Source organism: Neovison vison, chromosome 1 (genome assembly GCF_020171115.1).
Source record: "Neovison vison isolate M4711 chromosome 1, ASM_NN_V1, whole genome shotgun sequence".
Taxonomy (NCBI): Eukaryota; Metazoa; Chordata; class Mammalia; order Carnivora; family Mustelidae; genus Neogale; species Neogale vison.
In genome coordinates, this window is record NC_058091.1 from 230888192 (window position 1) to 230912201 (window position 24010).

Sequence of the window (24010 nt, forward strand, 5' to 3'; positions counted from 1 at the left end):
TGCCACCAGTCAGTACCTGTCATGGTCATTTTGTTAACATGAGAATTCACTGTACCAACTTCTCAGCGGTCACCTCTGCCACAGTTGGGGAAAGAAAGCACAGAGATCTGAGCAGCAAGTTGCTGTGTCAATGGCCCCTGCATGGGCCCGCTCCAACGTTAGTCAACTAGACTTCTGTATAACTGAAGTCCTTCTTAGCTGGCGAATCATATAGAAGACAATTTAGCTCTTCTGGGAAACAGAAATCCTGGCAGTAACAAGAGATAAGTGGGGAAGGTGTTGGAGGGTTTGATAAAATGTGTTTACTTCCCTTTTTCTTTTTCCTTTTCCTTTTGCATTTGTTTTCCCCTTTGTATTTTATCTGAACATGCATGGGCAGGGAAGAGCCCCAGGCTGGACCTCACGAGCTCCTTTTGACCTCTCCTCCCCAGAGTGGAAACAGAATCCTGTGTTCCATTATCCTGAGCCACCACCAAGGGCCGTCCATCGTCAACTATGATGATGAGAGTGGGAAGACGTGCGTGCACATCGCAGCGGCGGCGGGCTTCAGTGACATCATTAATGAGCTGGCCAGAGTGCCTGAGTGTAACCTGCAGGCTCTGGATGTGGATGACAGGTATTCGGGCCCACTCAGGTTGGGTCGGGGACTACCAGTCATCTTCTCTGAAAGTTAATCTTAAAGAACATGGTTAAGGGGTTATTCTATATGACTATATCCCCACTGCCGGTAATGTTGACACATGTGCTGGTGACAAAAAATAAACTGCTCTGTTTCAGGGCAGGAAAAATCATTGTTATGGAGAGAAATGCTGTGACTGAACAGTCTTGTCAGATTTTCCACTTTTTGGTAAACGTTTTCATAAAAACTTTCTGTATGTCAGTTTCCTGCTATATGTTCTTTTTTATTCTTAACAGTAAGTCTTATTTTTTTTTCTAAATTCCTGGATTCTGTTATAAAGTCAAAAAGTTCTTGCTATCCAGACAAGAGCGTAATAGAGGTTTTATATTCAGAACCAGATAGGACTTTATCAAGCCTTTTTTTCCCAAGCATTAAAATAATATTAGCATAGAAAAGGAAGCTGGATCAGGAAAGGGGAAGAGACTTATCTCAGAGGTAATTAGCAATTAAAGGAAGACGTATACCCTCCTCTTCCAAACAGAACTTTTCATCCACAGTGCTTTTCTTCCTAATCAACTATTAAGAGCTTTTCAATTACACTGTTTATCTAATCTTCCTTTTAGTTAAGCATTGACTCAGTGGAAATGCAAGAATAATATAACAACAAACAAGACTTGGAAAATAAGTAAAAGGCTTACGCACTATTTATGGGGTTTTTTTGTTTTGTTTTGTTTTGCTTTTTGTTTGTGTGTGTTTAAGCCTCTTGCAACTTTAGCCACCTATTTATCCTAACTTTAGATAACTTCCAAGAAGCACCTCCTACTACTGAATCCCGAAATCCTTGTAATGCTGGAGGAAAAAATCTTAGGTTGCACCTTAGTCTCAGGAGCTGGGCATGGTTAACATGTTGACTGTAAAATTAAAGCATAAAGCATTGAAAGTAGACCTTTTCCTAAGAGTAGATGTTAATCCTGAGCAGGTAAAACAGTAGTAGCAGGACTAAAGTTATATGAAGAGAAAAGGTGAATGATCTAGAAGGACCAAAAAAAAGCGCAACACATTGAGGAGAGGAGGGCTGGAGAAAAGTTTGCCTAATTCAAAGTAGTTTTAGAAGCAGCTCTGAAGAGGGTCTTCGCCATTCTGCATTATCACACACTTAGCAAAGAAAAGCCAGTTCCACAAGCGTCAAAAGAAAGTAGAGCCAAGCAGAGAAAAAAGGTACAGAAGATAAAGGCCATGGAGAGTTTAAGTTCAAGTAAAATCTCAAGGAGAATCTAGTTCCTGCCCCCGAGCTCAGCTCACAGGTTGCCGGCGGTGACAGATCCTGCCAGCCCTCTTGTTTCATGTTTAGTGCATCATGCAGCTGTGCCTTCACACAAACTATGAGCTCCTCTTCGTGGTAGAATTTTTTCAAAATTTTAGTAGGTGTAAGTGCCTTAAGCATTTGTAGTAACTGTGATTTCCTATCTTTCTTAGCAGAGGGAAAGTGTTTGAAGAAAAGGGAAGAAATAAGACAGTGATTTTTTAAAAAAAGAGAAAAGGAAAATGTGGAGGTCCTAGTTCTCCTTGATACTAAAATTTTACAGATCTGTGACATTTAGAACATGGTGTAAATTAGCCTAAGAGTGATGGCACAGAACACATGACCCAGAAGTAGCTTATGTAGCATAAATGTCCCAAGTTTCATCAACCCGTGGGGTCAGATTGACATTAATGTCCAACCCATCTATCATCAGGAAAGACCATCTTCCATCAAGTTCCCCTCCCTACATGTTTCTGGGAATGGGAATCCTCTAGGGAATGTTTACATGTCCTATAAATCATTCCCTAGCTGCCGATTCCTCAACCAATGCTTCATGCTTAGAGTCATCATTTCCTGCCACTCAGAGACTACCTCCTCAGCCATCTCTAATGACTTTCTTCTGATCATGGGCTCTGACCCTCCTAACTCCACACTGTGATGGCTGAAACCAGTCTGCTGTTCCTGTGAAACTGCAGGAAGTTTAGAGTAAGAAAGGAATTACAGCGGGGATAACTTGCGATTGGACACTACAGATTGCCCACAAAGTCTCTACATGTATCAGTTAGGAGTTGTCTATATACTTCCCTTGTTTTTCTGAAAAATAATGTCCGTTTCCCCCCATTCTTCTGGACCTCTTTTTCTGTGTTGGTAGTCCAAACAATTAAAACAGTCAGCCTTCACAGTTGTTGTGAAGAAATATTTCAAGCTGCTCCAGAGTGGATTGTCATGGTTTAGTAAATTGCCGAAATTGATGTCCAACCCTTCATCTACCGAATTTATTGGCAATATATTCTCTAAACAGGATGGCATAATCTGGCTGCTGCCTCATCCTATTTCATAATAAATAGTGTCTGGAGACCGCTCTCAAGTAGAGTGGAATGAATCACATCTGCCACATATTCAAATAAGCTCTGTGATTGATCACTATATTGAAGAAGAAATATGGTCCTATTAAGTGGTCTCAAAGTGCTACCCATAGCATAACTTGAGGTGAAGGATGCTTGATTGACAGGAGATATAATCCATACCTCGGGACACTGGCCACACTGGGGAAAAGACTACTCTCCAAATGTTAAGGCTCATGTACCTTCACAGATAGCCCCAACTGAGCCCTTCTCTGTCAAACCCTTTAGTTGCCTCCATGTCTGAGAGACCACTTGGCTGCCCTTCTGCCCAAGGTTGAGGCCCCACCACAAAGCCAAGGAGAAGCTGGTCATGCCCTCCTTTCCTGCCTCAGGACTGAGCCTTTCCCAGGGCAACTGATAAATTACAGTATTTTCTCCCATTCTTTTGCTTTTTTTTTATCCTAAGAAAATACTGGTTTTACAATTTAATAAAGGCTTAGATACTGGCGAACATATACCTACCTTCTGGCTAATGGAGTGCTTTCTAAGCATAAAGTTATGAAAAACAAAAGTGAAGAGATAATTAAATGTGTTTTTTCAATTGTATGGAAAATCACTAAAAAATTAAAAGTCAAGTAACAAATTAAAGAAAAAGACCGATACCTTTAATTCATAAAGAGCCCAGATAAATAGTAGAAAAAACCACCAATCTAACAGAAAAAGAGTCAAAGGGCATTAAGAGTCATTTCAGTGAGGAGACACAAATGACAGAAATGTGTTTCAAAAAGTTCAACCTCACTGTTAAAAAAATGCAAAAGGAGACAACACTGAAATATCATTTTACCTACCAAATTGGCAGAGATTTTTTTTAATATTATTTATTTATTTGAGAGAGAGTGAGCAAGAGAGAGAGAGCACGCGTGGGGTCGAGGGGAAGAGGGAGAGGGAGAAGCAGGCTTCCCGCTGAGCAGAGAGCCCCATGTGGGACTCAATCCCAGGACCTTGAGATCATGATCTGAGCTGAAGGCAGACACTTAATTGACTGAGCCACGCTGGCACCCCAGCAAAGAGTTTAAAGGTGCTAGTAACACTCAGTTTAGGGAAGGAATAGGCACCCAGCTGGTAGGTGGCTAAATTGAGTCAGTGTTCTTAGAAGACTGTTTGGCCCTGGGTATATAGAGCCTGAAAATTATCTGCAGCCTTTGACCCACTGCTTCTTCTTCTAGGACATTCTCAGGAAGGCCAGTGAAGGCAGAAGGCCAGGGAATGCTTAGAACTAGAGGACAGGCTGCAATGGGCACAGTGTCATCCTGCAGCCCCATCTAAAGCTTAGCATGTCCAGGGCATGCATAGCAACATATGTCTCAGGCAGGGCCCAGACTTTAAACAGGACCTGTCGCTGGCTAAGCAACCTGGGCCATGTCTGTGCTCTGACCCTTGTATTGCTCCCCTGTGGTCCCCCAGGACCCCACTGCACTGGGCTGCTGCTGCAGGGAAGGCAGACTGTGTCCAGTCACTGCTGGAGCTGGGCATGGACAGCAACCTGCGGGACACCAAGGAGAGCACACCCCTGGCCTATGCCCTGTACTGCGGCCACGCGGCCTGCGTCAGACTCCTCTCCCAGGAGAGCAGGTGAGTGCACCGGCAGGCCCTCATTTTCTTCCTCCCAGCAGTGCACAAAATCCCTTACAATTGTTGAATTTGTTGATGCACCAGGCCAGCACTACCTTAATACTGTGTTTGCTGTTGTCTAACAGAGGGTGACATGTTCTCAATGCAGTGAAGCAAAGTGATAGTCATGGGCACGAATCCATCAGACCCAGCGCCCTCTGGACTGGCGCTTCTCCTTTCTTTCTTCTCCCTTCTTCCCTTAATGCCATGGTCTCTTCATATTCTTTATTCTGTAATCAACAATTTCAAAATTTTGTTCTCAAGACCCTTTTGCACTTCCAAAAATTAGGAACCCCAGAGAGCTTTTATGGATATGAGCTACACCTATTGATATTTATGGCATTAGAAATTAAAATAAATTTTTAATAAAATATTTATTTCGTTACTCCTGTAAAGCAATAATAACCCCATTATATTTGAATGGTGACCTAAATACCATGTTTTTAGTTAAACACAACCTGTTCTCCGAAACCAAAAACAAGTTGTAATGAGAAGAATAGCCGAGCTCCACCTTGTTTGCAGATCTCTTTGCTATCGTAATAGACGCCTGGATACAATGCCGCTGGATTCCCATATCTGCTCCTGCCTTCCCTCTGTTGCAATGCTTTGTTTGAGAGTGTCTGGAAAAAATCTGGCTTTGCATAAACATGTAGTTGAGGAAAGATATTTCAGTGGCCTTTGGAGATGATTGTGGATACTTTTTCCTTTGATATTACATCAAAACTTGACAAGTGTTAGTTTCCTAAAGGTTAGTTGCAATATGGACTGCCAGCATATCAATGAACCTTTTATACTCTGTTGTATCAAAATCCATTAGTTCTATCTTGCACTTTAAATGGGTTTTATACCCATGCATGACTTTATAACATCTTGTTCTGGTCCTTTGGAAAACACTGGTTCAGTTAGTTGTGAATATCTTCCAAATGACACACTTCATGATAGAATTTTTTTAAAAATCACATTCGTTAATATGATCACTGATCTTATCAGTAAAGCTTTTATGTGTCAGGAAGCTGTCAAGCTTACAGAGTGCCTGTAGGTTGTTCACAATTCTAATATTTCCTGAAAAACTGGACTTTTGTCATTGGCAGCAATTACTGTCAATTGTTTACCTTCAAATAGCAGGCTTATTTTATTCATTTTTGAGAAAATTTCTGTAAATAGCCAACTCCAAATAACCATAATTTGTTTATGAGTCATAAAAATGGTGTTCCGTGAAAAAAAAGGTGTCTGGGTTAGCTGGCAACTCAATTACACAAGTGTTTTGCCTCAAGACAAGGTCATACTTCATTATATAGTGGAATTGCTTACAAGCACTTCTTCCTGTTTTGTCAAAAAATATATACCTAAAGGTTAATATTTAATAAAGTTAATCCCTTTTGCTGGACATTAATAAATTAAATGACGATTTTTTTTTAACGTAAGTCCATTGACGCTACTGTCTTGATTTGTACCAAGGAGCCCAATACTTTGACCCCCTATCTCTGTTGTACCCTTACTGCAAAAAGCAGCACAGTGAAAAAGGCACCTTTTTTTTTTTTTTTTAAGATTTTATTTATTTATTTGACGGAGAGCGATCACAAGTAGGCAGAGAGGCAAGCAGAGAGAAAGGAGGAAACAGGCTCCCCACCGAGCAGGGAGCCCAATGCAGGGCTCGATCCCAGGACCTGAGACCATGACCCGAGCCGAAGGCAGAGGCTCAGGCCTCCACTGAGCCACCCAGGCACTCCCGAAAAAGGCATCTTTTTATTATTATATTTAATATAATATAATATATATTATATTATATTATGAATATGGTTTTAACCTCATGGAACTCCTGAAGACTATTAGGGACCCCCGCCCTCAGGGTCAATGGGCCACACTCTGAGACCCCCTCACCCCCAAATCACAATGTGTGACAGAAGGAGGAAAGACTGTAGAAGATACTAAAGTAGGATTAATTCACAGGGCCATATTCTCTACAGGTCAACTTGAAAGAACTTTAGAAATCCCCTGGGGCTCTCTCTGGTAACATCAGGGGTCCAGAAGTTGTGTTCAGTAGTTCAAAAAGCCTAGTGGAATGTGAAAGAAGGAAGGTAGAAATACATCATAGAAGTAAAGATCCAATTACACACTGCGTGACCTATTAAGATAAACATGAATTATATGCAGTTAAGGGGTGATGTTTTCCAAATCACAGATTACAATATCTCACTCAGAAAAGTTATGTTGCAATCTGGCTTTTAGGACACTCACATGGGTCAGGTTTCATCATTAACTCATACCACAGAAAGCACTAAGTCAGTTGTGGCCTCAAAAGAGAGTAACAGAATTTTCCAAGGAACAAAAACAGAATAGTGCCTCAGGGAAACTCTCCACAGAAAAGGAGCCAACTGGACAACTTTTTTTTCTTTAGAATTTGCCTGTCCATTGGGCATTGCTCACATTGCTTCTGCTGCCACGCCCAATCTCTGGCTTACATACTTCCTCTAGAGCAGCTGAAACCCAGACAAAATTTTCTTCCCTTGCTTTCCTTTAGCAGACTTTTTTTTTTAAGTATTTTTTCAATAGGAAATTTAGTAAAAACTGAAAGGGAAGTGAAGAACATCTAAATAGCGTAAAACAGGCCAGCTTCCTAAAGTAGATACTGTCTGAGCTCTGCCCAGATCTGTTGGAATCCCTTGCAGAGAAAGCCCCAAACCACACTTCCCCCACCTCTACGAGCACACCCCACTTCCACTAGTTGAAGCCTCAACTCAGGCCTGGCCTTCATCTCTGTGACTTAAAACTTACACTCCCTATTGACTGCCCTTGAGAAGTGAGAACCATAGTGTTTTAAGCTCTTTTCAGCTTAGGTTATCCCTTGGTGAAAATAGATTCTCTAGCGGTAAATTTTGAAAGGATAGCTCCCGAGGAACTAAGAGGAATCTAAGAAATAACTGGGCTGAGAGGTGACCATGGCAAGGAAGGGGGAGAGACAAAGGGTGTTGCAAGTTCCTCCACATCACCTTTGACTTGAGACGGCTTTGGGGTCTCTTTGGATGACCTCAGACAACCTTCTCAAGAAGATGGAACAGAGGGAGGTTGTTTTGTTTTTATTTGGTTGAGGATTGTTTCCATTTTCTGTCCTCTCATGGCATCCTTGTTATTTTATATCCCCATAGAACAGAGCCTGCTCGACCTCTTCCTTCCCAGAACAGTAGACCCCAGAAGAAGGAGGGACGATTCAGCATGCTCAACCAAATCTTCTGCAAAAACAAAAAAGAAGAGCAGAGGGCCTATCATAAGGATCACAGCAGAGATCGACACAGGGGGGAGCACACCTCGGAAGTCGATGACATCATCACTACCTTTGACAGCATCACGGAGACCAACTGCCAAGAAGAGCCTGGTGGTCAGGTGGCTATGATTGACTTTAAGAAGCGGACCTTGGAGAATTCAAAATATCTCTTGCCAGAAAAGAAGCCTCTGGCCCATAAGGGGCTTCCACCAATCAGAACGCAGAGTCTCCCACCCATCACCCTGGGCAATAACTTCCTCACGGCTTCCCAGGGGGCCACTTCCCAAGCCAGCCTGAACTCCGGTACTCATCAGATGGCCCCGAGATCTCAGAAAAGCCGAAGTGAGCAGGACTTACTGCACAACAGAACTGGCTGCCAGACATTGCTAGATCACCCCTGGAGAGGTGATTCCAACCAGGTGTTCTGTAAAGCCTGGACTGTGTCTTCTTCTGATAAGCTGCTAGACAGATTGCTCACCAGCAAGGCTGGTCACCAGGAGGTCTTGGGGCTGCCCCAACTTCCTCACCTATACAATCCTTCATCAGGTATTGTCCTTGCTTCCTTTTCCCTCATTCTATTCTGGGCAGGGTCTCTCTGTATAGTTCTGGGTGAGGAACTGGACCAACAGTAGTAGCCTTGAGGGCAGGGCCAGAACAAAATGGATGGTTAGGGCCAACTTCCACTGGATTCAAGATCTCCAGGCTATGGAAGCATTCTGCTTTTCCACCCTGAGGGCAGTCAGCAAGTTAAAGTATGTGCCTTCTCATCTTCCCAGCAAATACCTGTGGCAGATTTGAACAGGAATATTAGTATTTCCAGTAGCAAGACTCTTAGCTAGGGGTAAGTGGCAGAGATCAGTCACGAGGTGTTGATCTGTTTGTGTGCCAGCTTGGTTTTAAATCAGGTCCCTGCTCCAGACCTACTGAAGCAAAATCTTGGTGACAGAGAAGGGGAAGTGGCAGTGCCTTCTGCGTATCCACATAGAAAGGAAACACATTCACATCTTAATGGTTCATGTCTCCACACATTCCAAAGGCTCACATTGCATTTCTCCCTCCTGTCTCTTCCCCCAGCTGCAGGGCACCCCACATCCAAAACTACTGATGCTGTTTTTTGTTTATTCTTCCAGAGATGTCTTATATACATGATACACACACACACACACACACACACACACACACACAAAACATTTATACATAAGTATATATCCCCCTTTTAAATAAATGTATCATACAAAGAATTTGTTTTTATATACATACCATATATATATATATATATAATTCCCCCCCCCTTTTAAAATAAATATATCACACTAAAACATTTATTTTTATTTTGTAAATGGTCCACAGGGGATTCTGAGGCACACCTGAGAAAGGAAACCATTGTTCCAAAGCGGAGGCTACAAAACAGCTTCCCAAATCTATTCATTACCACAGTGTCTTTTGTTTTCAAGTGAGTTAATCGCTAATATTCAAAAATCATGAAGTTTCACACAAAAATGGAAAATTCTAGCTTCTCTTGAGAAATTAACAAGTTGGGCAACCCTGAACCCAAATCGCACAGGGTCATGACAGGCTGGATGTGCATACCCACAGTCCCCTTCAATCCCAGTTGGACGTCACTGACCCCAGTTCGGCGTAGTCCACCACGCGCCCTAGTATCTCTCCGTGGAATGTCAGTTGTTCTTTATCCATGTGTTTCTGTTGTTTTTCTTACGATAGGGTTGAGAGGGAGAAAAAATGATGTATCTTGAACTCTGTTTCTGTCAAACACAGAGGAAGGAAAGACCAGGAGAGCTATGGGTATTGTAAGAAAAGGAGGAGGAGCATGTGTTTGGAAATAGAAAATATTCCTTCCTGTTTACTATGCAGCATGAGTCTGGCTCTCTTCCCTCATTTCTGGTGCGTGGTGTCTGAAACACGTGAGGTGGAGTATGGCTGCCCTCATACGTGTCTGTTGTGTATTGAACCACAGGATAAATATGGATGAGCACAGGAAGGCTTTTGCCTGGTATCCGAGGAAAACTCCACCCAACATTTTACTTCTTCCACAAAGCGCGAAAGTATGTGGTTAGTGGCATAGCCCTGGATTTGGTCCTGTCCTGGCGAATACCTTCTCTTTTGAAAAGCTTTTGAAATTTGTGAAAATCCTGTTCTTTTTCTGTTCCCCAGATAGCCTTGGTCTGTCTTTTCTCTGTCAGTTACGACTGGGCTCACCTGTCTGGAACAGAAACTCAAGTAACAGCAGCTTCAACAACAACATTGAAGTAACTTGAATAGTCCTGGGGTGGCAGAATAGCAGAAAAGAAGCAGCAAAATTCTCCAAGGGAATCTTAAATAATTAGCTGTGGCACATTGAAGCATTTCTTTTTTCAACCAATGTTTTTAAGCACTGATAATAACTAGGAGCCATTGTAGGCAACTAAGTTGTGATAAGATAAATCTCCCAAGAATCTTCAGCCTATAAATGAGTTTGTTTTTTTTTTAAGACTTAATTTATTTATTTGACAGAGAGAAATCACAAGTAGATGGAGAGGCAGGCAGAGAGAGAGAGAGAGGGAAGCAGGCTCCCTGCTGAGCAGAGAGCCCGATGCGGGACTCGATCCCAAGACCCTGAGATCATGACCTGAGCCGAAGGCAGCGGCTTAACCCACTGAGCCACCCAGGCGCCCCTATAAATGAGTTTTTAAAGATAATGGGTTTACTAAAATGATTGTGCAACTGACTTTAATTTTCTTCTCATGTTTAGATAGAAGATTATATGGTCTTTATAATGGTTAGAGTCTCTGTCATTCTAATTTGTCAAGAGGCAGAATACTGCGGTGGTTAAAACATCTGGCTTTAAATTCTGGCTCTGTCACTTACTGTTACTTAATCTCTCTGGGCTTTCCTTTTTTTTTTTTTTTTTTTTAACCTGGGAGGAAAAAAAACTGGGAGGAAATACCTTAATATAAAACTTTGAGTTGCTGTTAAGATTAAAAGAGGTGGTGGATGTAAAGTACTTAGAACAGTGATTTGAATATAGTATTATACACACACAAAAGTGTATGTTGTTGTTTTTTTTAAAACAATGTGCCAGACCCTTTACTAAGCACTGTGCTTTAGATACAAGCTAGAAATGACCTTGTTTTAAAGATGATGAAGTTTAAGTAAATATACTAGTCACCTGCCTCATTGCTCTCACATAGTCTTTTTTCTTCAGCTCTATTCTGTCTCTCAGGGAACGATGCTTCCTAGGCTCCCTTGCAGCTGCTTCCAGGTACTTTGGGCCAAGTACCGGTAGGCACAGCAGCAGCAGAAGAGTAGGAGAATGAGGGAAAGCAGTGTAGTTGCACACAGTGTCCCTCTGCTTCCTCTGCTTCCCAACAGCAGGTCCACCTCCTCTTCCCGCTCCCCCCACACAGCTGCTCACTGTGCCTCTGGCCCCCACTAGCTTCTACCATCTCTTCCTCTCATCTCACCAGCCTAGGGGTGGTTGCATTTTAAAAATAATAATAATAATAATTATTATATATATATAGCTAATCTCTGGATTGTCCTCCTACTTTCTCTTCATTTGGTTTCTTAGCTTTTCTATTCCAGACATAACCAACTGTATGAAATTCCCTCTTTTTGAAAGACAAACAGAGGTCTCTTTTTTTCCTGGATGAGCCCTGATTGATAAAGCAAGACATGTCATCTCTCTGAGCGAGTTTCTTATCCAGAGGCTGGAGCTATTATATCTCATGAGGCCTTTTCAGTTATAACTCACATGGCCTAAAATAGTTAAAGCGGTTTGGTCAGAGTCTTACAACCAATTAACGACACACTCAGCACTTGAACCCAGATTTCCTAAACAGCAAGGGATCATCGTGGCAATGTGTTCGTCTCCTGAAATCTCACAGTCCAGTTTGTTAGTATACTTGCCGCTTTACCCACAGTGCAATTTTCTTGGAAATTATGTTGTCCTTCCCCAAATAAAAAGATTTTCCTGCCTTACAGATTTTATTTTTGTGGACATTTTTAACCCACTTTAAAATGTTGTTTTTAAGGACGCCTGGGTGGCTCAGTTGGTTAAGTGGCTACCTTCAGCTCAGGTCATGATCCCAGTGCTGGGATCAAGTCCCACATCGGGCTCCTTGCTCGCTGGGGAGCCTGCTTCTCCCTCTGCCTCTGCCTGCCACTCTGCCTGTGCTCACTCTCTCTGACAAATAAATAAATAAAATCTTAAAAAAAAAAATAAAAAAATTGTTGTTTTTAGAATTGCTGAGGCTTCGGGACTACAGTTCTGAGGGTTCACTTAAGTGGTTTAAGCTGTTTATCTAGCAGATTTCAACACTGATCCCCTATATTTGATGTGAAAGTCCAATACGATAATGTAGTTGGATGCTGTAAATCACACCACTGCACCCACCACTGACTGGTTTGAACTTGAATAGCCCCTTTGGCATTGGAGTTTGTCTTTTCCTGCCCTGGGTTTAGTAGAAATAAGAGGGGCTAACAGTGCTGCCGTTTGAATTCCTGGCAGCCAATATCCTGTGCTTGCATCAGCAACCCTGAACATTTAGCTGCAATGATTATTGTTTAACATTCATTGAGACCTGTCAGTGGGCTAGATGGAGAGAGAGATGGGATGGGGCACTTAACCTAATGAGGAAATTTGGAGCACATCAGCTTAATTCATTGCAAGCAGCTTTCAGAGAAAATGGAATAGAAAGCTCTGCGGTGTTTGCTACCAGCCTGGTTATTTACAAGCCATGACACAGAAAGTAAAAAAGTGCTCACTTCCCCTCTCCCTCCAGAGAGAACTCCCTTCTCCCAGTTTTCTAGACTATCACAGCAGCAATGTGCTGTGTTCCCTGATCTTGTAGGATCTGATCCCGTGACCCCTGTGTTTCAGCTCACCAGAGGTGCTGCATCTTTTCCAGGACAAAGGTCAGATTCTTTGGCTGGTAAACAGAATGTTCCCAGCGTGGTTGGGCCTCACTTCCCATTCTCAGTGTCTGGGCCTCACATCTCCAATCCTTTCCCGTCCCCTTGAACACTTCCTTGACTATCTCTCAGTTCCCTGATAACCCATACCTTTCAGTCTATGGCATCTGTGCCCCTGTTATTTATGCCTTCTGTCCACTGTGTGCTTGGCAGATTTGTCTAGTCTTTTGAGAACCAGCTCAAAAGCCACTGTTGTCTGGAAGTCACCCTGACCTCCACAGGAGCTGTGGCTCTTTCTCACCGTGAACCATGGAAGAACAGCTCCACCTTAATGAGCCTCCTGTGGGGCAGGTAGTGAAGTGCTACTTCCCCTTTGACAGCGCTGCAGGAGGAAAGTTCTTAATCCCTATTCTGGAAATGAGGAAATAGAGGCACAGACAGAGTAGCCCACCTGCTTAAGGTCACAGAGCTAGGTAGGAAGTAGGAGAGCCCTGTGAAATTCAGGACACCTCCACCTTTCAGGACCCCTCTTTCCTACGTGATGCCCTCACACCTTTACTCCTGGGCTTGAAAAGAATAAATTAACCTGCTTTTCTTCCAGCATACACTATAATCCCCTCCTGAGCACACTGCCTTGTCCTCTTTGTGCTCTAGGCTCAGGAATATGGTGAGTACACAATAGAGTGCTGAACTTCTTCATTTGCTTAACCAAATTCCTTAAAACTGTGAAGACCCCTCTTGCCATTTGAATCTAGGACAGTGGTCCTCCACCCTGTCCCCACGGGCTGGATGCTCCCCAAGGTGCCCACAGGACAGGTAAAAGAGCTCTGGGCTGTGCATAACTCTATCTTGTCCTTCCAAACTGAGCCCGATGCCAGGGCAGAATGAAGTCTAGCTCCCGCCCCCCCCCTCCCAAATGACTGTCACGTCCCCTTTCGGCCTATCTCTTATCTTGTCAAAATGGCTTTGGCTGCTCGGGAGGCGGGATGAGTTTTCTGTCAGACAGACCTAAGTTGGAGCTTTGTTGCTTTGCATTCTGCGACCTTGAGCACATTTGAGAAGTCCTCCAACCCAGGATCCTCATTTGTAAAGTGGGGATGATAATGGTATCTGTGTCACAAGCGAAAGTGATTGTTAAGATTCAATGAAGTCATGCCTATAGGGTTCAGCCCAGTTCCTGAGAGTCCTAAGTTCTCAGTAAACATTAACCATAATTATCATTATCTCATTTCTTGGTTTTGTAAATTTCTGCTTAAATGTTCATAGATAAGTAAGGTATGAGTTGATGTGGGTACTTGGCTATGATCACTTTCTGTTATTCTATTCAGGGATGCTTTCTTTTTAAATAGCTTATAAAGTTGTTTGACCTTTAGAATACAAAAGAATAAAAATATAATATCCACCAGAGAGACTGGAAATTTTGCTCAATTTTCATCAAATGGCAGTGCTCAGATCTCTGCCCTTAGAATATGTCATTGGACTCCTCTACGCAGATGGACAGTGGATCTTGGCTGATGCTTTTCCCCCCTTATTCTAAGGACTTCTTGACCCAAGCAGAATTAAACCTATGAGCAGCTCTGTTAGTGTTTTGATTCTTACAAGACTATGAGGCAAAAGATCAAAACATTCCCCACTCTCCAGGAGATCATGTTAAACACTCCACAGAATAAAACTGTAATAATTACTAATGTTTTGTGAGCATTAACCTTGTAAGCTGAATGCTTTATATTTGTTCTCCTACTTAATTTGTATGACAAGTGAAAAAACCAGATACAATTATTTTCACAATTTTGTAGGTCAGGAGATTGAGGCTCAGAGAGGGAGCAGCTCTTGCCCAAGCTGGCAAATGAGTCTAATTCTGTCCCACTTGGTCAGCTATTTAAAAGGACCTAAATACCCTGGGTATTCTTTATACTTTAAGAGATTTAGATCACTCTTTTACAATCGGTAGTGTGTTGATAAATATTTAACAGCTGGCTCTCCAGGAGAGAAATCAGTGTTTGCCATGTCCATAGTATAAATATTTCTACCATGACCGACACCAGGCTGCCACTGTGATGTCAAGCCGATCACTAAATTCCTGAGATTTTAACCATTGGTTCCCAACAGGCAGTACACAGGGCTCCTGGACAAAACTGCTTATGGCCTAACTTAGAGAGTAGCCATCTCCCGAGTACCCTCACCCAGATCCCATCTTTTAGGGCAGTGATGCTCAAGCCTATTGTATTTTAGAATCCCTTCAAAACTGATAAAAATCTGATGCCCCATTCCAGCCCCAGAGATTCTCTTTTAATCTATCTCGGGTTTGGCTAGGGCAACGGTGTTTTTTTTTTTTAACTCCTCAGATAATTCCTATGTGCAGCCAGCATTGAGAAACACTAATATAGAAGAATATATCCTGCTGATTTGTATTTTTCAGCACAGATTTGATTAAGATGTTATACTTTATACCCTATTTTATTTTTTCAAACTTTAAAATTTTATGGAGTGGGTGGTCAACTGTGCTGTTTATAAAATTTTATTTCAACTAATTTATTCAAGAATTGACTTCTGATGTCTTTTTCTTTCATTGAAACAGTGACTTTGCTATAATAGAAACTTAGTAAAGTGTAGCTGTTATGATTTTTGCTCTTGTTAGCATCTTAAACTCTGCGATCTCTAACAACTTCACAATTCTCTAATGCAGTGGATTTTGTAATTTGTACTTGGTTATGTCTCAAATGATTGAAACAATTCTTTTTGTCCCCAGGACAAAATTTTCAGCATCTGTCCCCAAACAGACCCCAGATTAGGGACCTTCCTATCACCCGGAACAACCTAGCTCCTCTGCCAGACCAAAAATGTAAGTATTCTGAATCTTCTTCGGCTGCCTTTGCAAGTGTTAACATGTCTAGATGCAACTGTTATTTCAGTTTACTTTCATATTTTGAGGGAACATCAGGTGCCAAAACTTGTGAATTACAGGAAAATAGAAGAGAGACTGTGTTTAAAGCTTCATCCAACTTGGTAATGCTTGTTTAGAAAGAAAAAAGAATACTCCCTCCCTTGAGGAATTTTTGTGTTTGGATTATAAAAACAATGACAAGTTTATTTTGCTATGTACTATTTAATGTGTTTAAGAAGGTGCTTTAAAAATTCTTAAGACTGGTCTCTTGACATTGCTTTCCTTACTCTGATGAACAGATACAAATATGTGTTATTCCTGTACTCAGAAGCTATGCATCCCTAAACAGAAAGGAATAATCATGGAGATGCTTTTGACATAATACTTTTGACATTATTGATTTATTTTATAATCTGTACAAAAATTTTTAAAATATAAAATATTAAATATATTCTATTCAGCCAGTGACCTTCAAGTTTGAGTGTACTTAAAGTATTGCCTGGGGTGCTTGTTATAAAGTAGATTTCTGGGCCCCATACCCAGAAATTCTGAGTTTATATATCCTCATATCTGTATGAGGAGGCAGGTTCTATTATTATTCCTATTGTACAGATGAGAAAACTGAGTTCAGAGAGGTTACATGATTTGCCCAACATTACTTAGGTAGTAAGTAGCAGAGCCAGGAGCAAAACTATAAGACACTGAGTCAGACGACTCATGCAAACAAGCAATACTTAAGAATCCTAATTTCCTTCCTTCCTTTTCTTTCTATCCCAGCCCGGTCATTTATAACATGTATGCAAGCATGCAGGTACTTTCTCATGTTCTCTCTCTCTCTCTCACTCTCGCTCTTGCTCTCTTTCTCCATACCCCCTTTATTGCGGAGATTGGATGATTTTAGAGCTGCCCTGTTTCAGACAGGTTTCTTAACCTTCACTGCCAGCCTGACAAGGTTGTTGGGAGGATTACATGAGGTAACAGGTGGAAAACCCTGGCAGCACTTTGCACAGAATAAATATCCAACATGTCGTTTCTGCCCCAGGATGGAAGGAACCAATCAAGGGTTCTACGATTCCTTAGGTAAAAACAGTGACCAGGGGGTCTTAGTATAACCCTGTCCTTCCGCAGATAAGGAAAAGGAGAGGTGGAGATAATATGTCCAAACTCACACCAAGAGTTTGTAGCCAAAACCAAAATCTCAGATCCATTCCAGCGCTTTTCCTGATCCATGTGAAGTGAGAGTTTGAGATGGTGTGAATTCAATCACTAGATGAAATTCAAGCCTCACCTTATCTTTAAGCAGAAATGACTCACAAAGATACCTAATTAAGTAGTCACTTGGCCTTGAATCCTGGTGGGGTTTGGAGAAGCCAGAGAAGGGATTTTCTTTGGCAGAGCCCAGGAGCCTTTTGTTCTCCACAATTAAAAATAAGGAGAGAAGGGAAGATAAAGATATTTGATCAGCTTTAGCTCAATGAAAAAGAAATGGAAAGATACAGAGGGCTTTTCTTAAGAGAACCCTGAGAACATTTTGAGGTTCGTATAAAATAGCGGTACAGATGTCTTGGGGCTCATTTAGAGCATTATGCTGACTTGGCCATCAACAGCTACTCCACCCCAGGAAAAGAGAGCTCTGCCAGGCACGCACGGCCTGATGTGTTTTGAACAAACTTGGCTCCGTCTTGTGTTTGTGCATATTTGACATCGCTGATGACACGTGGTAAGCCTGAATGGATAGAGAGACATAGCTTTTTCCTGCAGCTGGGCTCTCACCAAGACAGGCTCCTTAGAAATTCCTCCACTCCTCATTCTGCCACCTCCATTCTGAGAGAAGCAAACCTTGAAAGACTCCCGTTCTGTTCTTTCTCTGCAGTTCTGTCTGGAGAACCTCTGCGGACAAACCGAGTGCTTCCTGCTATTCCAAGCCAACGGGGACACAGCACAGCAGCCGAGGACAGAGAAAGCTTGGCCAATCCCGCCACTGATGAAAATTAACTGCGGGTCACCAGCTGTAAAAATAGAGATTACATATATTTTCAGCCGTCAAAGAATGAGATTACCCTATAGTTTGTGAGAACAGAGTGATATAGTAAATTGCGTTCTAGAAGCCATTCACAGTTTTATAACTCCTTATTCCAATGATGCTTCCCAAAGAAGTGCTTGGAATCTTTGATTGTATATATGTTTTAAGTCTGTGAGTTTCTGTGGCGTCTCCATGCCAAAATAAAAAGTCACAATATGTTATCAGCAGGGAGATTTTGCTGTGTTTCGTTTGCATTGTGGCATCCCCATATTTTTTTTCCTAAATGATTTTGTTTTAAAAATACATGCTTTGCTGAATAAAAAACAACAGAAAAGTATATTCCATACTTTTTCTTCATATTTATTGCAATTCTATCTTATGTTGATGAAACTTAATTAAAATCATAGTAGCAAATTCCTTTATAAACAGTCAGTTTATAGCTTTTAAATGTACAGGCTTCTGTAAGATATTTTCTAACATCTTCTGATTCTGGCTATAGCCCAAATCATTTGCCAGTGTTTATGTATCTTCTTTGCTGCTTGATTATTTCCACTTATTGTCATTTTTAGATATGATTGTTGTAATAGTGGGAAGATCATGTGAGTTGGAGAATTTCTCTGAGAATAATGGTCTCTGCCTATTCAAGACATTCTCAAACGTATGATTTAGTAAAGTTTGAAAGACTACTGCTAACTGTAGGTCTTACTAAGATGTTTGTGTGTTGTTTGGACTGATTTAAACTTCAAGGCCTAGGTGTATAAGATCGTAGTCATTCTGTGTTATTTCTTTTTATTTATTTATTTATTTATTTATTTTGGGGTCTGTGTGTGTGTTTGACAAAAGAGAGGGTTTTTTTGACAGAGAAACAGTGAGAGAAGGAATACAAGCAGTGGAAGTGGGAGAGGGAGAAGCAGGCTTCCTGCTGAGCAGGGTGCCTGATGCAGGGCTCTATCCCAGGACCCTGGGATCATGACCTGAGCTGAAGGCAGACACTTAACAACTGAGCCACCCAGGTGCCCCAAGTCTGTGTTATTTCTAAGACTATATGTTATTCTGTAAATATCTCAAGTACAATACTACCATTTTATATTGGCATTATTTGTTGAGAGAGGTCAGACTGTGCCATTAACTAAATAGAAACTCCTCTGGGGCCAAATCATAGTGTTTTGGCTTTGCACTTCTAGAAATGTATATAGTGCCTGGCACACAATGGGCACTCAGTCTCCCCCTCCCACCCCCAGGAAAGAAGGAAGGGAAGGAAATAGGGATGTAGAGAGGGAGGTGGCAAGGTAGAGAGATGTAAGAAGTGATGATAAAGAGGTTACTAGTCTACAGTCTCATTTTGCCAATGATAGTAGTCTGAATTAGGGATTATAGAAGAGAAAGCCTTTGATGGTCACCCAAACTAATGGGAGGGCAAATGGAAGAGCTCTCAGGACATAGATTCCGAAGGGTTTTCTCTTACGTTTTGTTCATGGGCTGCATCTTGGAAGAATCCTTCTTTGTTAAGTATCCGTTAGGTGGTCCTATAATGTCACCGGTTACTTCTGAATCTATGTTTGTGCAAGTAGATACCCAGACATAGCTGGCTTAGCTTAGTCAGGACAGGCCAGCCTCTGCTGCAATAATAAACCACCCCCAAATCTCCTTGGCTGACAATGCTCATTCACAGTACATGTCACGTACCAGCTGGCAGAGTTGGCAGGTGTACATTCTACTTCAGCACGCGCCTCATTGGTGATAAAAATAGAGGAAGTGCCAGGAGAGTCTCATCACTTCCCTTTACATTTCATTTGCCAAATCAAGTCGTGTGGGAACATGCCTAACTCCAAATGAGGTAAGCAGATGAAGGTAATTCTTCCACCAGCAGGAAAGGGGAGAACTGGAATATTAATGAATTATCCAAAAAATTACCACACTAACCAAAGCTCAGTCCCCAAGTGCTCATTTAAGTTCCCTTTACCAAGTGGATAGCTAAACGGCTAAAGCAATTTAAAAAACAGGGAAACCAGACCACCTGGGTGGCTCAGTGGGTTAAAGCCTTTACCTTTGGCTCAGGTCATGATCCCAGGGTCCTGGGATTGAGCCCCACATCAGGGTCTCTGCTCCACAGGGAGCCTGCTTCCCGCCCCCCGCCTGCCTGCCTCTCTGCCTACTTGTGATCTCCGTCTGTCAAATAAATAAATAAAATCTTAAAAAAAAAAAAATCTTTTGTCAGCTATGAAGAAGTATTATGCTGCCCACTACCAACTTTTTAAATAGACTAGTTAACCTTTTGTCACCAAGTAAAGTGGTTTGTTTGGCGTAGATTTATCCTTTTACTGATGAAATCAGATATTAGGTATTTGCTGGTTTGTGCCCAACTTAAAAAATGTCAAGTAAGTTTTTCTTCTAAAATGACTATTATTTTACCTCTTATATTTCCCTTCCTTGCTAAGGACATATCATTTATTTACATAATAAAAATCATAACTGTTCATACATTATTTCACTGGGATCATTACATCAACCTGTATTATCCAAGTACAGACAAGGAATCCAAGGCAAAGAAAGAAGTTGACTAATTCGCCCACAGTCACACAACTGATGGCAGAGTCTTCCTAGTCCCATAGTCCATATACATAATTCCCAAATCATTGTTTTCCTGTTCCAGAAATATCATTGGTGCGATACACCTTTGGCAAAGCATCCCTTTCTGAATTTATTCATTCAGCCTAAAAGCTGTATAGGCAGAGTAGAGCTAATGTTAATATTTGTGGAAAGAGTCCACCAATTCAGTAATTTGTGCTAACCAGTTAGGGTTGTTGGAAAGGTAGGGTTCCCCCCCATTTTTCTTATTTTCCTTCGGTAATCACCTGGGGTAACACAGGTGTTCTTTCTCCCCATAAACACTAAACTCTTAACGCTCTCATTTCATAGGACTCAGCCAATATAAAAAGCTTCTGTGACTCCAGCTTATTATCCTTTCCAACTCTTAATAATCACAGCTTGATAACGCAATTTTAGAAAATGTCACCAAGTGACTGATTAGAAACATTGTGCCTTCCGGAAAGACAAACATAATCATTGATTTTGCTTTTGCCCTACTCTTTGAAGTTTACCAATGCATGTCTCTAAGCATCTTGGCGTTTTAAAGGCAGTCTTGAAAACAAACTTCAGAATCTACTATAGGGTTTAAATGGGGTAATTGAGAAGGAACATATCTGAACTTAGCATAAAACATAACACTCAAGTGAAAAACTAAATTAATAATAATAAAAAGAACTCTCAAGTGTGGTAGTTAGCTTCTCTTATTGCCTTCAGGGAAAATTATCTTTCTCCTTAGAGGTGCTGGGGTGGCTCAGGCAGGTTAAGCTATCAACTCTTGATTTCAGCTCAGGTCATGACCTCAGTGTTGTGGGATCAAGACCTGCATTCCAGCTCCACAATCAGCACAGTCTGCTTGTCTCTCTCCCTCTGCTTCTCCTCTCATGCACTCTCTCTCTCTCTAATAAATAAATAAAATCTTTTTTTTTTTAAATAAAATCAGGAAATTCCATCAGAGTTACATAATTCCTAGACATTGGCATAGAAATATTAATACTGACAGATGAAGATTGTCACCAAACTTTATGTTTCTATCAAAACTATTGTTTTCAAAGAAAATGCCTTCCCATTTTGACCTCTATTTTAGTCCATCCAATCTTGGTCTTTTAGGCAACTGAGCTTCAAGCTTCAAGAAATCCCCAGAGACCAACATGAAAAGTCAATGAATCAGCATAGTATATTAGCACAACGGTCATCAGAAGGACAAAGGTAATTTTTACACTAACGTGTGAAAAGTGGGAAATAGCTTGTTAATTTTTAAATCCCTAGTAAAAATTTTATTAATGGTGAATGGTTAGTCACTTTACAATTTCTAGTGGTCCACAACTGGGAAAAATGAGAACAAAAGAAACATTGCTGTTTCCCTTAGGTAGACTCTAACATGTTGTGTTTACTGATGGGAAGATAGAGTTTGGAGATTTGGAGATGAGAGGCCAGCTATAAGGTGAGAAGGTGGAGGGAAGGGGGAGAGTAGTTGGCTGCACATGGTAAGTGAATGCAAGAACTGAGCCCAGATACAGATGATCATGAACAGTATCTTTGGTGCCCAGAAGGTGAATCACCACTAGAGACATAGCAGTAAGTGACATAAAGGGACGAGGAAAGGAAATTCTCTCCATTATTTCCATTTCACGTGGTGCATAAAAGTACTCCCAAAGAAGCTTTTAAAGAGAAATCAATTATATTTACCAACTATTTAGATGCTGATAATAAAAAGACCAGCTTATGAGGAAGCAAAGCCACATATTAGAGCCCAAAGAATAGTTCTCTGCGATAAACAAAATAAGAACAGGTCTCACCTGCAGAAGATGACACCCATTTCCCTTGACTAATACTGAAGACATTGTTCCAAGATGTCCCAGGAGATACCAACTATAATTTCTCTACTTCGTCAGGGTTCAATCCTACCTACTGATGAGATACAGAGAAGACAGGCATTATGCTCAATCAGGTTAAAAAAAGAAACTTAAAACCCTAAAAATGGACTTCGGGAGCACCACTATGGAGCCAAACACTAACCATATTTGAAAAAGTAGAACTTATTCAAGCTGCAGAGCTAGATGAGAAGTTTCTGAAAGTATGTAGGAGAATAACAAACCGCCAGTGAGGCCAATCAGCACTGTGGTTTACGGCTAGAAGGAGGCTGCCAGAGGACTTTTCTCAAATCTCTATGACAAAGCTAAGTAAGCATTTGAATTCCAGAAAAGCTAAAAACCAAAGGAATGTTCTTATGTGTTGAAATAGCTCGCTCTAAGATACCTACCCCAGTGTTCTCTGAATAAGTGACTTTGAGGAGGGAAAAAATAGAAAAGCAAAGGAAAAAGGAAAAGATTTAAAGAATCTCCCTTCCGTTGAATGTCTAACTCCTGAGTTCCAGAGAGCTTGCCCTTTCAGTCTCTATTAGTGGAGCGTTTAGGGCGCATCCTCTCCCCTTTGCCACATTCTACTAGCTCAGGATGAAGAGTCAAACTTCCATAAAGTCCTTTCTCCTATTCTAACAAAGGCTTATATAATAAATAAAATTTTGCTTCCTCGGATATGCTCGGGCCAGCTCTTACCAGCTTGTAAGAGTTGATTGTTAAATCCAGTATGCAAGAAGTCTGAACCACTGGTGGCTTGACCTTGGCCCCATGGACTCTGGAAAACACTAAAAATCAGGACTTTCTTATCTTTGAGATCTGGTTTACCAGCATACCACTAGGTATAACATTTTGGGGAGTAATCTTTTAGATATAAGAGCACTTTAATGTTATGTTCTGTAAAAGCTTTGTTTGTTTCCGTTTGGCCTACAGCTTGGTCTATAGTGTTCAGGGTGGCTGAACAGAGGCCCGGTGGCCGCAGGAAGAGTCTCGGGCAGAAGCCCTGACTTCAGGCCAGCGCCACGGGGCCCCACGGAGCAAGACTCCCGGTGACGCCCGAAGGGGAGCTGCGTGAGGAGACGACTGGGGTCCGCCCACGGAATCAGACAGGCGGCGGCCATCTTCTCGGTCGGCGGCGCCTGCGCCACGAGGCCGAGCTCCGGCGGGCGGCCCGCTGACCCTGGGCGGCACCTGCGCGCTAAGTCGGCGTCTAGGGTTCAAGCGCTCGCGTCAGTGCGATCTCCGCACGCACGTCCTGGAAGGGGCGCCGGCGGCCGCTTGGTTGGTTGGCGTCTTCAGGCGACGCGGAGGACCGGGATCTTCTCCTCCGCCCGCTGGCGGGAGTGGCGCCGACGGAGCCACGTGCTCCCCGCCGAGCCGCCGCCCTGAGAGAGGTCAGTGCAGGGGGCGCAGAGGGCCGGGCGTCCACGCGGCCTCCCCCTGGGTGGGGTCAGGCGACGGTGGGAGCTCCTGCTGGGGCGCCGGGGGCCACTGCAGGGGCTACGTTCGCCCCGCGGTATTGGCTTTCCCGGGAGGCAGACCGAAAGTGGTTGCCCGGTGTGGGAGGCCGGAGGAAGGGGCGTCCCGGCGCCTGTTCCTTCCAAACACTGTTGAAGAGACCGATACCTGGAACTATGTAGGAGATTGCGATATTTTAAAAATAGATCCTTTTGCAAACACTGCTGAGGCACAGGAATCATGTGTAGGTTTTACTGTATTAAACTGTAATATTTTGTGGGATAGAATATGATCCAAGCGTCAGTGAAACCCATATGATAAATGAATGCGTGACTCAACATTGCACTCAGAATGCGGTTTGCCCTTAGAG

The 24010-nt window shown here is 42.2% G+C and overlaps 1 protein-coding gene across 8 annotated transcripts in view; it reads left to right on the forward strand.

The window, feature by feature from the left end:
* Positions 1–18074, forward strand: part of ANKRD55 (ankyrin repeat domain 55) — a 537753-nt gene extending 519679 nt beyond the window's left edge. For all 8 annotated transcript variants that reach the window (XM_044224520.1, XM_044224570.1, XM_044224580.1 and 5 more), the window contains 5 exons: positions 432–616; positions 4451–4618; positions 7804–8465; positions 15580–15672; positions 17588–18074. In XM_044224520.1, coding sequence (XP_044080455.1) covers positions 432–616; positions 4451–4618; positions 7804–8465; positions 15580–15672; positions 17588–17709 — 1230 coding nt within the window. In that variant the 3' untranslated portion in view covers positions 17710–18074. The remainder of the gene's footprint in view (positions 1–431; positions 617–4450; positions 4619–7803; positions 8466–15579; positions 15673–17587) is intronic.
* Positions 18075–24010: the final 5936 nt, after the last annotated feature.